This window comes from Podarcis erhardii, assembly GCF_964252035.2.
Source record: "Podarcis erhardii genome assembly, chromosome: 2".
In the NCBI taxonomy this organism is placed as follows: Eukaryota; Metazoa; Chordata; class Lepidosauria; order Squamata; family Lacertidae; genus Podarcis; species Podarcis erhardii.
Genome location: NC_138498.1, coordinates 59,438,933 through 59,454,720, shown reverse-complemented (window position 1 = coordinate 59,454,720; position 15,788 = coordinate 59,438,933). Strand labels below are relative to the sequence as shown.

The following is a 15,788-nucleotide window of genomic DNA, read 5'->3' as shown; positions in this document are numbered from 1 at the left end:
GAAGAGTTGCTTCATTCATCTGCAAAGCTGGTTAATTTAACAGGTGTTTGCTGGGTTTCAACTTATACTGTATGGGGGTGGGGGTGGGGTGGCAAGAATATAAAACATACAGTAATAAAGTTATTTGGTGTTTAAAGCAATTACTTTATTAATAAATATACATCCATATGATGACGTAAATACAGATCATGAACACTACTCCATTCCCATACAGACAATTGCACACGAGTAGCTGAAGTTCATGGACATAAGAACATACACAGTATCTAATCAGACTTTTTACAGCAGAAGACAGGGTGATAATTAATGAGCAACTGTTTCCACCAAAATAACCCATCCCATCAGAAAAGCAAACAGTGAAAGATGAGAATCTTAAAATGGCCCATTTAAGCAGATTTCTGAAAAATTTCATAAAATTACTATAACTTTCAAGATGAAATAGATTACACATCGCAGAACCTAGATTTATCTATCTGGAAAAAAATCAGAAGGAAAGGCCGCTCTAGTATTTTCTTACATGTATAATAATGTTTGAACTATGTTAAATATATGTATAATAATAAAACATAATGTGAATATAAGTGGAATCCAAGAACTTTGATTACAATAAACTGTTTTGTATTTAATAAATTGATTGATGCTGCTCTATACATACAGTAATAAAAACCAGAATGACAACTTAGGAAAAAGCTGTAAAGTTATCTCTACTACTCTGTCTTTCAAAAGAAGGCAAAAGTTAATGCTCTGATATTAACTGCCTTCTGTATTGTAGATCAGGGAATATCTCATCCCATATGCATTATCCTGACTTGCTGGGTTTGTCCCAAGACCAAAAGCAACTTCAAAACATAATTGAAATGGACCACTGCAAAACAGAAATGCCAGATGAGTCCTGACCAGGAAGTTCTATTCTCAAAACTTGCAAAACATGAATGCATTTAAGAAAATTACCAGTCTTTTTTAAAATGCTACCTTCACAATAGTTATCCCCTAATTAAACTTACAGCAGTGTGTGTGTGTGTGTGTGTATGTGTGTGTGTGTAAAGATTTTGAAAATATCCAGTGCAAGACTTCAAAAATAGAAGTAAAATTATTTGGTTCTACAGTTTAAGTAAATTTCACCAGAAAGTGAACAGCAATTTCTGTAAGTGTTTAAAATAGCGGCTGTAGTATAGATCTCTCTTAATGCTTAATTATGCTAACTGCTTTATCAAAAGGTGAAAAAGGTTATTTTTAAATCAAAAGAAAAGTGAACACAAGTTTGACATGTAGATTTTCTGAACAGTGCCAATACATATCAACAATCCTAGCTTATGAAGAGCAGAATTAAGGTATATAATATAAAATTATCAATTTGCTTTACAAATCATGTATTAATACTACAAGAAGAAAGGGACATTCCTCCTCCCCATCTCCAATAATATCAAAGTATAGGAATTAACATGCTGTTTCAGTGTTTGTCATGACAAGAGACAGTGTTACAAAAAAAGAAAAGAAAAAGAAAAACACAATGTATTCTGGAGATTATATACAGGAGTAGCAAAAATATTTGAATATACCATTCAAACATCTCAAGTTCTTGACTTCTGTTTTCCCCCACAGCATGGCACTTGTAAACCGCAGTAGAGGATAAAATGAACTGGAATCAAGAAATGCCCAACAGTGTTTTTCTGGCCTCATTAACAAATCCAGGCGTTAAACTGCCCTTTAGAGAAATGAAAGAGGATTTTTCTGGCCCCCCCTCCCAACTTACAATATTAAGTTATTTTAATGGGTAAGTTTTCCATATGATATAATTAATAAGCACTATAAATGAACATAAATTGCTTAGATGAGTTCATTATTTTCTCAGCATATGTGAATACAAAATTCATTATACTAGAGCAATAATGCATCTGCGTTGTCTCCCAACACACTGCACGACACCATTGAGGAGATGCACACGTGAGAAATAAAAGGGTAGCTTTAAAAAACAGGAGGAGGTAAGTAGAGTTACTCAAAGGTACATTGGTGACATGCAACTTGCTCCTTGCCAGTAAGGTGTGCCGTTCTTGTAGTTTTTACATTCAGCTGCTTTCCTAGAGAGAGTTCAGAAAGGGTCTGAAGCAGCCTCTGGGTTGGAAAAAAAAGAACCATCTAACAAAACAGCCAACACAATATATGTCCTGAGGGTGAACTAACTCACATTAGCACTGTGTGTGTCAGAAGTTGCACCACTGTGGGGAAAATTAATAAGAGTTTCATATTCCGAAGTTTCTTGAGGAAATATATAATGGACTTCATAGCTTCAGCAAAAAAGTATTTTACCAGCATTTAGCTGCCATTAGTTTACATGACTAAAGAGCCTTCCAGTACTGTTGAGGTTCAAGGTTGCCAGTGCATACAAAGTCCCCCCAAAACAATTCAACACACCTATTATAAAATACAGGATAAAGTCCAGCTCATTATGAGTTAGGCATCACTGGAACACCTGAAGGCTTGCTGCTTTTTTCCTGATAAAAAAGGCATGAAATGACATCCATTTCTTAAGTTGTCATTACTAAAATCAGAGTTGTCATCAAAATGTCAGCAGGCCACAATATTTATCTTACAAAGGAAAAGAATCAATACTGTTCATTTTCATCTCTCTAATTAACCTGAAAGAAGTCTGTCCCCATGAATTTGCAAATATTTATCTATAACCTCTCTCTTGCGTATTTGAAGATACAAATTTAAATTTTTAATCTATAACTATATGTAAACTTATTTTCAGAATAGCTTTAGTTCTAAAGAAATATTTGGAATATATTCAATATTGAGAGTTTATTCAGTTACAACGTAATGTGTGTATTATACATTGTCTCTCTCTCACACATACACATTTTAAAAAATAACAACACATACCCAATTCAATGCAGAACATTTATTTTAGGTGCACAAAATGTCAAAATGTATGTATAGTTCTGCACCTCCATGCATAGATGTATTCCAATAGTTTGTTATATATCTGGGGTCTATAAACACATCAAACTGCAACTTGCTTGTGCATCAACTGTATCATTTCCAATTATGATCCATGAAATGTCATCCTTTGGTAGATATACGCTCTCTTAGCTACAGTATGTGTGATAAATAAGACTTCCACTGGCAAAATTATTAAACATGACAAGATTATCTATCTGAAAGGTATAATTTTCAACCACACCAAATATTTGAAATCCTAAAAAACTGCTGCCATCTATGCAGATATTGCAGTCACTTAAAATGTGTATATTTATTGACAGATCTGAGAACAAAGGGCAAATCTCACATATATCTGTGTATGCCAAATGTCACTGAAATGGACTGGATTTAGGAGCACACAAATGTGCAGAATCTCAGCCACAACTTTTACTACACCTGTACATTATTTGCATATTTGATAGCACTTTTTAGAAGTTAAATTATAAAATATTTCAAATATTTAATTCTTTTTGATTTGGTATGTGTAGTCTTAGGCTTTTATAAATTGTAAGTCAGTGTCCAACAGTTAGCATATGCAGGAGAGCTACCATACTTTAATGGAAAAATAGCACTTTGGATATATATCAGGTGCTACATAGGACTTTTTTTTAATGTTTGGATTACTTGAAACTGATAGCACTTTAATGCAATGACTGCCTGGAATGACCACTTTTTAAAAAATATAGTTTTGAAATTTTGAAGTATCTACAAATATTGAGGTCCGTGTTAAGTTCCAGCCATTGTGGAAAATTTAGTTCTTTTTCTACTTCCTCCTATTAACAAAAAGAAAAAGAAAAAAGAGACATACACTGCAAACTTTACAGAACTATTCCTGGTAAAGCTGTCCTGAATAATTGGTTTCTATTAGTTTACTTCTGGTTACTTGTTGAACAAGTCTTTATTTTGACTATAAATAACCTAGGATGCAGAATTCTGCTATTGAATTGCTAACCACATAACTAAAATGGCCAGACAATAACTTTGACACTTAGAATATTAGTAATTATTTTCTGGAAATAGACAAGGGCACCATTGAGGAGTCCGCTTGTGAACGTAAGAAACATTAAGTGATTATGATATGACATCTTTAAAAAAATAAAATGTAGGAAAGTAAGTTATGGAAATGTTACAAAAGAAGTGAAAAAAACATGCCACAACTCAGATAATTTAAAAAGAATTACTGAGGAAATGTTACTTAATTCCTCGTTTTTCACTCAGCGGGCTGCTTGATTTTGCTACTTGTTTCACCAGCAGCATGCACTCCTCTGTTATGTACCACAGCATAGGGAAATGCTGCGCTGCTACAAGTATAACTTAGATTTGCAAGCCGTGATAGAGCTTTAATGCTACCTGGAGGTCTCCCTGGGCTGACTTTGTATCCTGCAGCTTTAGTTGTACCCAAGGGTCTACCTGGACTTGTCTTAAATCCAGCTGCTTTGGTGGTCCCCAGCGGTCTACCTGTGCTCGTTCTGTAGCCCGCTGATTTTGTGGTCCCAGAAGGTCTTCCACGTTTACCAGATCTGTTGAGGTTTTTCTTTTTCTTTATATCATCTTTCGTCTCTATACTCCTGCCACTTGTGGTCTGCAAATGTGGTTCATTTAACGCATCTTGTCTCTGGCATGGTATTGGCTTGTGGCTGACTGTGTGGCTATACTTGGTTTGTTGTGTGGAATACAAATCAAACTGATCAGTGGGGGTCACGTTGTCATCATTAAGGCAAGAACTCTTCCCAGACCCACAGAAAGGGGAGTTACCGCTGGCAACAGGATGCATCATTTTCTACCGAGAGAGAGAGAGAGAGAGAGGGAGAGAGGGAGAGAGGGAGAGAGGGAGAGATGAAAAAAAAATAAGGTAACATTCAGCAGGGAAATATTTGCAATGCCCTCCAAAATTAGACAAATCAGCACAGGGCACAAACCAACACCTAAACAAGACATCTTGAGTATCAACAGACTCATTAATCAAATACTACTCCAAAACACTATCAATATATTACAGCATGGGTTTCTGCTAATTTTACATTTTTGCATTAATCTTTGATTTAGCACAAATAAATCTTACACAGAGTTTCAGCACTGCAATGATTGGTGCTTTAAAAAAATCACAGTGAACCAAAAGTTCCTTTTTAAATTAATTTTTATTGGTTTCATAATCATAAAACTTACAGGAACATAAAAAATAATGTTTCAGGGGCTATTATGTATAGATAGGATTCTACTGACTGTATTTTTTCATATTTTTCTTCTTAGTTCTTTTCAGGTATATCTGACATGACCAAGAATTGAAAAAGCCATTCCAGTAAGTGTATTCTGACATTTTATTTTATTTCTATTTCTTAAATTTTTATACTACCCTTCATCTGAAGATCACGAGCAGTTCACAACATAAAGATACAAAATGAGAACACGAAATATATAATAAAAACAAGAACAAGAACAAACCAATAACCTCCCTTCCAACAAACACATTTAAAAGGACATAGATATTTTATGGTGGTACTCCATTGTTTATATTGTGTGTGTGAATATAAATAATAAAATCAAACCATTCCAAAAATAATTTGGCCCCCCCATGCTCAGCTTGTGTTAGCTTCTCTGACATAATACTGCACATTTTGCATACTCTCTTGTGGCTCCTTTTATAGTCTTTTTTCAAAACCAGACTGTCAATAGTAGATACAAAATCAGAGCTTTACTTTTAATATCTGTCATTTTAGAAGCACTATTCAGAAGTGCTAACTGGGAGTCAATGTTTATTTGTTGCTTTGTGATTAGTTCCTGGAAAAATAAAGACCAGAAAGTGTTTGCACAAGTGGCAGCACATTACTTTGGCCACACAACCCTGCCATAAATTGAGGGTAATGGTTTTAATACAGTTTATATTGTGCATCTGGAAACTGGTTTTAAGAGTGGATAGTCTACAGTGAATTCTGGACTGCTGCGATTTCTCTGCCACAATCAATTTCCATGTTTTCCTATATACTAGAGACCAGTCCTCTCTCAACTGTATTCATATTCTCTATTCTAAGATAGTTAAGGATGCAGGGTCAGCTCTCATATTTTAGCTTTCATTAAGAAAGTGTTTCTGCATCCATAGGAAATTAAACTATCTTCCCCATTCCAAGGCATATATCATTATAGAATAATAATAATAATAATTTATTATTTATACCCTGCCCATCTGGCTGAGTTTCCCCAGCCACTCTGGGTGGCTTCCAATCAAGTGTTAAAAACAATACAGCATTAAATATTAAAAACTTCCCTAAACAGGGCTGCCTTCAGATGTCTTTTAAAAAGAAGATAGTTGCTATTTCCTTCACATCTGAAGGGAGGGCGTTCAACAGGGCGGGTGCCACTACTGAGAAGACCCTCTGTCTGGTTCCCTGTAACCTCACTTCTCGCAATGAGGGAACCGCCAGAAGGCTCTCAGTGCTGGATCTCAGTGTCTTCTAATATTTTTTTCTCTTTAATGCCCCAAATTTACAGTGCCTGCCTATATTTGCAAACTCAGGATGGGAGGCCAGTAGAATCAATTATGAAGTACCAGACATTGTTTGTTTCTTTCCTGCTTTTCAGCATAGGTATGATGAATTTGTTATGAAGCAGCTCTCCTATTCATTCATAGATAGAGAGATATGACATCTCCCATGTAAATCCTTCTGGTTTTGATGAGGATTCAATCAAACCAAAGGTTTGATGTGACCCATTGTTTATCAGTCTCTTAAAAGCCTCTTAACTCCTTGGTCTCATAATATGGGCTCAGTAGTGGTGTAATTCTTTCTCTCTTTACTGATTGTTTGTATAGCTGCTTCTTGTTTATTCTAGGTCTCTTTCCTTCAAAGATGATGCTCTAGTCTACATTTCCAAAATACTAACTGTGGTCTTGGTATCCAGATTGAAAACAAAATGGAAGTTTCTAAATGAATGTAAGCTTTGAAATATTTATCTATTTTAGAGAATATTTGAATATATACCAAAAGTAAATCAGTATAATGTCAACTCCAATCTTAAGAAGAGCTCATTCATTAAACAGGTGTATTATTATGAAAGGATTCTTTTCCCAGATTGTTTCAAAAGCAATGGCATCAATGGATTTTTTATGGAAATGTTGTTATTAAACTTGGCCTAGAAAGAATTAGGTAATATGGCACACAAATCTACTTATGTTGTAATTGTTTGGCAATCTGTGAAAACCACATTGTTGCTTAGAAAGATGACACTGAACTATTTAATTCAATAATTTCTCCATCCAAGCTTAACTTTCCCCCAAAAAACTTACATCAATTTTCAACACCTGACCTGTCTGCTGAAGAACATTTTAGAAAGGTGGGTAAACTAGAGGTGCTAATGGTATACCAGTCAACATGTAATCTGGCCTTCGATGTGGTGTTGAAATACAGTGTCTTAGCAAGAGGTCATCCAATTAGGAAACAATGATCAACCATTTGATGCACAAGCCCTTTTATTATCAATGACCTTGTCAATGTGACAGTTTAGGATCATCTATCCTCAAAGTGTCATGGTGCTCACTGGAGACCCCACTGTCTGTGAAGGATTTCTCCACTAACCTCAGCAGCAGTTATGCCAGGGGCTTTGTTGTAATGTAGATTGATCGAGGCCACTTATAAACTGGCTTCCAGATAGCTTTTCATGCAGTGCTGCTTCATGTACAACAAGCTTCCTATGCTGAAGTGAATTCAAAGTAAGGAGTTGCATGAATCCCACATGCACCTGGTCATTCAGTATACCTGAAGTAGGGTCTCTACCCCCATAGTTCAGCCTGGACACTGAGGTCCAGTGCCGAGGGCCTTCTGGCAGTTCTCTCCCTACAAGAAGTGAGGTTACAGGGAATGAGGCAGAGGGCCTTCTCAGTAGTGGCACCCGCCCTGTGGAACGCCCTCCCATCAGATGTCAAGGAAATAAACAACTATCTGACTTTTAGAAGACATCTGAAGGCAGCCCTGTTTCAAGAAGTTTTTAATGTTTGAAGTTTTATTTTGTTTTTAGTGTTTTGTTGGGAGCCGCCCAGAAACCCAGCCAGATGGGCGGGGTATGTATGTATAAATAAATAAATAAATAAATCAAAACATGTTGTATAATACACACCATAGGAAGCTGGCATCTATCAATGCTTCCTACCAAGTATATACATGACAATGCAGAATGTGTGTATTATAAATACATATTATATATAACTTCCAAGTAGGGCATTTGTCTTGCATGCAGTCATGGTGTGCAGCAGGCATACTTCCAATGTTTTACTTTTAGCCAGAAGCATGTGAGGACACCATGTATATTCCATCATCATCATCATCATTTACTTTAATAATTTAATTCTACTTAAAAACATTGAATTATGGGCGGTTCACAAAAATGATAAAATAAAATGTAACAAAAATATGTAACAACTTGCTATTAAATATCCAGGAAAAATAATGAAACCAAGTTACAGTGGTACCTCGGGTTAAGTATGTAATTCGTTCCGGAGGTCCGTTCCTAACCTGAAACTGTTCTTAACCTGAAGCACCACTTTGGCTAATGGGGCCTCCTGCTGCCGCCGCGCCGCCGGAGCAAAATTTCTGTTCTTATCCTGAAGCAAAGTTCTTAACCTGAAGCACTATTTCTAGGTTAGCGGAGTCTGTAACCTGAAGCGTATGTAACCTGAAGCGTATGTAACCCGAGGTACCACTGTACTGAAAAAAATCACAACACTCAAGAGTGGTTTAGTATAAAACACTTAATTTCACACAGGTTTGTTGTTGTTGTTGTTGTTGCTGCTGCTGCTGCTGCTGCTGCTGCTGCTGCTGCTGCTGCTAAGGGCAACACATGGTCCTAGAATGGCCATAAAGAAGGTGCCAGTTGATCCTCTCTAGGAAGGGCATTGAACAGTTGAGGAGCTAGCACAAAAAAGACCTGGTAGCCACTGTCTTACTTCACTTGGCAAGGGCAACTGAAGCAGGCCTCTGAAGGGGATCTCAATGTTCAGTTAAGTGTATGTGAGAAAATGTGATCTTTCAGTTATCCTGCTTCAAAGCAATTAAGCGCTTTAAAGATTAAAATCAGCACTTTGAACTAGGTCCTCACATAGGACATGGGGCTGATGCAATATTATTCTACTATTCTTTGTGGATAAACAATTTATTGTTGCAGGGACAAATGGGGGAAAGAGATGGATACAGGAGAAAGTTATACAGGCTATTAATAGAAGGAAAGGTGTATATGCAACTTCCTCTAGTTAAAAATATCCCAAACAATGGAAATGTTAGATTAGCTTTATGCTACTATTTGCTTCATGCTAGTGATAAGAAGCAGCAGTGAATCAGGTTCAGTATCTTGAATTGAACATTATTTTAACAAAATGGCAGGCCATACATGATTAAATAAAGAAGCTACAATGTTTAATCAGTTTTAACAACTTTTACAGTGCAATCTTACATGTGTCTAAGTCTTATGAATATATCATTATCCCCACTTAATTCATTTATTTGGAAGGAAACTGCAAATAAGTCAATGGGACTTACTTCCAAGTAGGTACATATAGAATTGAACTGTTAATTGGCCGAAAAGGTTACCTGGATTAATCAGACAGCATATTTTTAAGCAAAATATTTTATAAAAGTCACAAAACTGCAAATAGCAAGTATTTTAAAAGGTGTTCCCCCTTTCATGTAACATAGGAATGTCTCTTATAAAGTACACATACAACATATGTGAGTATGCATTAACAACACAGAAATTACTCATCTTGTTTCCATTCTATTGTTTTTACCATATGGAAATGTACTCTGTTAACTGACAAAAGACTCGTACAATTAATCAATTGATATCTCTTTAATCCGGTAACAACTCTATTATCAATCCTAAAATTGCTATCTGGTCAAGGATAGAACTCTTCCACCTTGTCCCAGTAAGTTTGTATGCTGCTCTTGGCAGTTCCTGTAGCAAAGAGCAGAACAAGCATTATAATAAAACAATTATAACATTTGGTATCCTGCCTTTCTTCCATTACTCAGAGAGGAGGATACAGGTGATTTTCCATCTGGGTACTGACCAGAGCCAGAGGGTGCTACCCCATGTAGCCACAAAAGATGCCTTAGGTCAGGAATGGAAAGTCTTTGGCCCTTCAAGAGCATGGACTGCAATTCCCATCATTCCTGTTCATTCAGGAGGGAGATTGATGGAAATGGGTCCCACCAAAGTAGTCTGGTAAATAAGCACTCCAGCCTGCTGTGTCAAAATGAAGCTGGAATGGTTTCTCACAGGAACTCCTCTAATAGAGAGGGCATTTGTGCAAGCAGATATCTTCTGGCCTAATCAACTTCACTCCTAAGGGACCGGGGGGGGGGGCAGTTGGCATGCTGCTTTTCTGGCTTTTACCATTAAACAAAAAACATTGCAACTGGAATTCTCATATTGTAATGGCTTTTGGAGATAAAATCAGTCTGATGTACATTCTTAGGCAAATTTAATAGCTTCCACTGGGATCTTGACATATGCTCAAATGTCTAATTCTATCCTCCAAATAAAAATCTGAGGATGCAAATAAAGACACTATCAATAGCAGAAGAACATGCTAGAGACTGTACTTTACCATGCTCTTCACTAGTTTTGCAAAGACTGTGCTGAAGCCTAAGATGTTCAACAAACATTTTCTTAGATCTGCATGAGCAGAAAGATTTCTCCTAAACATCTACCATAAAATAAACATCTAATCTTAAAATATGTACAAGCTAAATGCATGAGAACAATAATAGTGCAATCAAAAGTAAACCACACAAGAATCTGGGAGCTACTTCCAGATAAGTGTGTATAGGATTGCAGCCTAAGGGAGCAATCCTACCTCTGGATGGGAAACAGCAGGGCAAAATGGAGTGATAGAACCACTGGTGTCTCCAAAGCCCTCCTACTTGCATCAGCTAGATTGGAAGATGGGGAGATTGAAATCACAATTTTTGCTGCAGACTGGTGCAGCAGAGGCACCAAATTTGGACCCCTCTCTGGGAAGTGGACCAGCTTAGGATATAGAGGATCCTTGTTACTCCAATTCTACCCCAAACACCTTGGTATGGGGGTCCTCCAGCAGCTCCATCACCAATAATACATTTGCATCTGCCATCCCTCCTGTGCTGCAGTGAGATACTCTGTAGCACCAGAAGTACCAGATACCCTGCAAGTGTAAAGAACAGTGTACGGGAATATGCGTTGGCTCCTACTCCCCTCCAGAAGCATGGATTGGGGGTTAGGATTGCATTTTAAATGTTTACAAGCATAAACTTAGATCCCATAAAACAATTCTAAAGCACACACTAATGCTATACATGTAATGGTCTAATGAGATGCACTTAAGCAGCAGGTCTTAATAAATGTGGGTAGCACTAATCAATATAATATTTAAGTAACTAGCAATGCAAATATTTGTCAGTCCCATATATTAAAGGTATGCTTACACATATGTACAAAATACAGGGACAGGCATTGTTTTTCATTAAACATATAGTTGGTTAGATATAAACAAGAAATCACACACAAAGAGAACAGCTCAAAGTGCCTTTGTTAACTAACAGGACACTTAACAAGACAAATTCTAAAGAGATACTGTTATAAAAACCACAAAATGTATCTCTTTCCCTGCTACTGAGTGACCATAGCAGTTCAGGAATAGAGGGCAGACTGACAGAAGCTTATCCCTGCTTTCCCCTCCAACCCCACACTGGAGCATAATTGTCCTTCCTGGGACATTCAGAGGGAACACACAGTCGTTCTGTGTCTGTATTAGATGGTGCCTCATTATCAGCACTGGGGGAAATTAAATAGGTCTTGGGGCATGGGAATGATAACCTTTTCCATCATTCCACTTGGGCCAAAAAGCTGTTAAGACTCCGCATCTGCCTTACTCTGGCTAGTTAAATAAGTTAGCCTTTAATATGCTCTCTCACCTACATAGCCCTTTTGTTCACACTTGGATGATAGGCAGAAGCCGAGGAGAGGAGAGGCTTCCCTCCGTTTTCCCCCCTAGGTTTTTTAGCATTCGGGTTTTTTTTGTTTCAATTTAGTTATATTTATGTGACGCGGCACAACTAAGGGTGGCTGCGGCGATGTTGCAAATTTAGACGGCTTCAACCACCACAAAAAGTCGTAGTTTTAATTTTGTGAGGGCCTTTGAAGAGAACAAATGAAATAAGGTGGAGGAAGCTGTGTGTGTGTGTGTGTGTGTGTGTGTGTGTGTGTGTTTTGCAGACCAAGCCACCCACCCCGTCTCGCCTACATGGAGGGGAGGAAAAAGAGGGGGGGGGAAGGCTGTCCAGATCTAGTTCAACCTATTGCTGCCCTGTCTGGCTGTCTATTCTCCGGGCACCCGGCGAAAGAAGGGTCCTTCAATTCCACCCACCTAATTGTACAATTGGATACAGAAACGGCGGGGGGGGGGCGGGTAGAGGAAGCGGCGGAAATGGTGCCACCCCGCTAAACCCCACGGGCACCCCGGGGTGCAAGGAGGAGGGAGGCGCAGGGGGTGCTGCCTTCCGCCGACTGCGCCCGAAAGGCGCCAGGAGAGAGAAAGGCGCTCTCCTGCCTGCCTGCCTGCCTGCCTTTCTTTGGAGCCAGCTGGGTGAGGCTCCATCTTGCGCGGCGGAGAACAGGAGAGAAGCGGGCGGCACTCTCAGGCCCGGGGCGGCTCCTACCTGAGGGATTCTTGGCAGGGCGGAGGGGGAGGGGAGGGGACAAGGCGGCGGCGGTTGGTGGCTCGGTCCGCGAGGCGCGAGCTCGACGAGGGTTGTCGTCGTCGTCGTCGTCGTCGGGACGCGTCGCGGGGCGCTGGGGCCCCTCCCCGCCGGCTTCCTTCGTCGCAGGCGGCCGGGCGAGAGAGAGAGAGAGACCGGCGGGGGAGAAGCGGAGACGGCGGGGCGGGCCGCGAGAGCAGGGCCGGAGCAGCTGCAGGGAGCCGTGGCGGCGACGTGCGCGCTCCTGGTCTGGGCCAACGCGCCGCGGGAGCGAGCGGGAGAGGCAGAGGCCGACGGGAGGGGAGGGGGAGGGGAGGCGGCTGGTCTGTGAGGAGGAGGAGGAGGAAGGGAGCGGCAGGCGGACGCCTGAGAGGAAGGGGCCGCTCGCCGGGGGAGCAGCTCAGGGCCTGGCTCGGCCGCGGCGGAGGTGCCGCCTGCTCTGAGGCGGAAGAGGAGGAATGAGGGAGAGACGTGGGTCCACAAAGAGCCCCGCGAAGGCGAGCGGGTGCGGTATTGTTGTGGCATAAGCTCATCACCCCGCCCCCCATGAAAGGTTAGCCCCCATTTGGCAGACGTCTAAAACACACACACACACACACACACACACACACACACACACACACACACACGGGTGTGGATAGGGAAAATGTAAACAGTGGAGTCGAATTGCAGTGAAACGGGAAAAGTGCAGCCCGCGAGCATTCAGCTGAAAGATTAAATGACTGCAAAAGATAAGCAAGAGGAGCCCCGGTAAGAGGGCCCTCCTAAACCCAATTGCCAGAGAGAGGGAACACATCAAACTTGATGGGACTTGCCTCTGCCTAGCCGTGCATGCATATAGGAATATCGCCTCAACTTTCTCTTAAGAAAGTGCTTAGTGCTCTTTACTGTAAGAATAGTAGTTCTAGTAGCCTTTCCATATTAAGCAGCTGCCTTAATGTTGAGTAATATTAGAATTCACTCATGATTAATGTAGGTTTGGGTAGAACGCATGCCAAGTTTGGAAACATTTTGGTCACTTGGACTGGACTTTTTTCATTTTAAAAAACGGAATGTGCTGGAGGAATAATTTAAGGCAGCTATGCTATCATCCTCAGGCGGTGAAGGCTCGCCGCAAGAGCGCGTGTGTTAAGGAGGAGGGGTGGGAAGGGGATGCTCACAGATGTGAGAGGTGGATTGGGGAGAAAGAGAAGTGTGAGACCGAAGGTAGAGAAGATGGGGGGGGGGGACACATGGCCAAGAGGGAAGAGATGAGGGACTGAGGAGAGAACAAGAGGTTAGAATTTACCAGCCAAAGCATCTTAATCAGTTTTGGCAACAATGAGTCATGAGCTGTGGAACTTTAAATGCATTTTTTTTTTAATTGCAGCTGGATCCTCTCAACTTGGGTTTAAGCTGTCATAATGGCAAAAGTTGCATGAGCATCCAGTGCAAGGCAAGCAAAATGGAGTTATAGCTCTCTGCCCCACATTTCTCAAGCCTCTTCCGATGCTCTTGACATAGTTATGTGCAAGCTCTGACACTGGCTCACTGTTGTCAACAATGACAGGCAGTAGTTAAGGATTTTAGACAGGGATGTGGACCAGCCTTACCTGGTGATCGGACCTGGGATCTTGTGCATGTAAAGCAGATGCTCTACCACTGAGTTACAGCCCTTCCTTGTAGCTTTGATGTCATAACAGAAGGATCATGGAAAGTTTTTTATCTATCTATCCTTATAGAAAGATCTAGGATGATCCTTCTGTTATGACATCAAAGCTGCAATCCTAAACACACTTACCTAGGAGTAAATGCCTTTCAATGCAGTGACTTTTATTTCTCAATAAATACTGATAGGACTGTACTGTAAGTGATACAGGAGATCTTAGCTTCATTCTGTGGGTGATTTCTATACCTACACATGCTACACAATATTAGAAATATTAAATTGAATTAATATTTGCATATTCTTAGATAAGTTTTATAAAATGCTATTCTACTTGACAAAAGCTTTCATAAGTTACATCTGATAAAGTGGGCTCTTGCCCAAAGCAGCTTATGCCACAATACATTTGCTAATCTTTAGGGTGTCACCACCAAGACTCTGATGTTTTTAAATTATCTTCTGATGTGGGCATGTGAAGGGTTAGTATCAATGGCATATCTGCCTCAAAACTAAATTTATTTTACAGCATTCCCTTCAAAAGGGCCACCTTACTTCCTTTACACACACACACAGTATAAATAAGCATTAGATTTAAAGACTATTTTTAAGGAAGACATTGTGTGGATTAAAAAAACACAAAACCTTGTGTTATTTTGAACAGGGAAGACAGCTGCTACCCTGCTGCCACACATTACCCATAAGTAGCTGGGTACATGCAGCATGAGGCAGCAGAGTCTTTGCAGCAGCAAACAAACAATTAAATATTAATCTACTGCACTCTTCATAACGCTTGCAAGCGGAATGGAGCCAGAGTGCAGTTCCCTTGCTGGCTCTTTCCTTAGAAAGGCTTGCTATAAAATGGACTCCTTTTAGAATATGAGCTGAAGCACAGAATCCGTGAATGCTGGACCCTTCATCCCAATATCAAAACCAAGGGTTACGGAAACATAAACCTTCATAGTTTATCTGCACATATTCATGGTGGCACAAACATCAGTTATTCTTGTTGACAACATATTCATTCTTCCTTCAGTTAAAACAGGTCCTACTTTTGTGTTACAATAGTGTAAACTCCTCTGCCACCACATTGATGTACAAATGTATCCACATAAATGCATGTTAAACATGAATGGAATTTCTGTGTGATTTATAAACTCATAGGATGGCCATAGTTGGTTGCAGGCAAACCCCACTGAAAACTATTAGCTTGTATCTCTAGTAACTAGATTCTGTGAGCTACCAGACTAGCACATAATTTTGTCTAGTCTAAGGACCAAACAATTGTAAAAGACAAAACTGATGCCCCACCCCCATGAGTGCTATTTCCTTGTAACATCTAACAAAAATATGTGAACCCTTAAACAACCTGAAATCAGGCTACCTAAGGGAGTGCTTTGTTATGTGTTGGCCTGAACTGTCATTAAGGTCTACTGATGAGGCCT

At 39.9% G+C, this 15,788-nt stretch overlaps 1 protein-coding gene across 4 annotated transcripts; it reads right to left on the bottom strand.

The window, feature by feature from the left end:
* Positions 1-120: 120 nt before the first annotated feature.
* On the bottom strand, positions 121-12,955 carry LOC309335372 (UPF0461 protein C5orf24 homolog). Of its 4 annotated transcripts, XM_081850399.1 has the most exons (3): positions 12,663-12,955; positions 4,333-4,762; positions 121-2,492 (listed from the first exon to the last, which is right to left on the bottom strand). In XM_081850399.1, exons 2-3 carry the CDS (start codon positions 4,757-4,759, stop codon positions 2,452-2,454), a joined length of 468 nt encoding a protein of 155 aa, XP_081706525.1. In that variant the 5' UTR covers positions 4,760-4,762; positions 12,663-12,955; the 3' UTR covers positions 121-2,451. The 4 variants fall into 4 exon arrangements, with proteins under 4 accessions (XP_081706525.1, XP_081706524.1, XP_081706526.1 ...); XM_081850398.1 differs by having other exon boundaries at positions 121-4,762; positions 12,663-12,952; XM_081850400.1 differs by lacking the exon at positions 12,663-12,955 and adding an exon at positions 12,501-12,644 and having other exon boundaries at positions 121-4,762.
* Positions 12,956-15,788: the final 2,833 nt, after the last annotated feature.

Coding starts and splice junctions, on each gene's coding strand:
- LOC309335372 (XM_081850398.1), bottom strand. CDS start 4,759: ATGATGCATCCTGTTGCCAGCGGTAACTCCCCTTTCTGTGGGTCTGGG.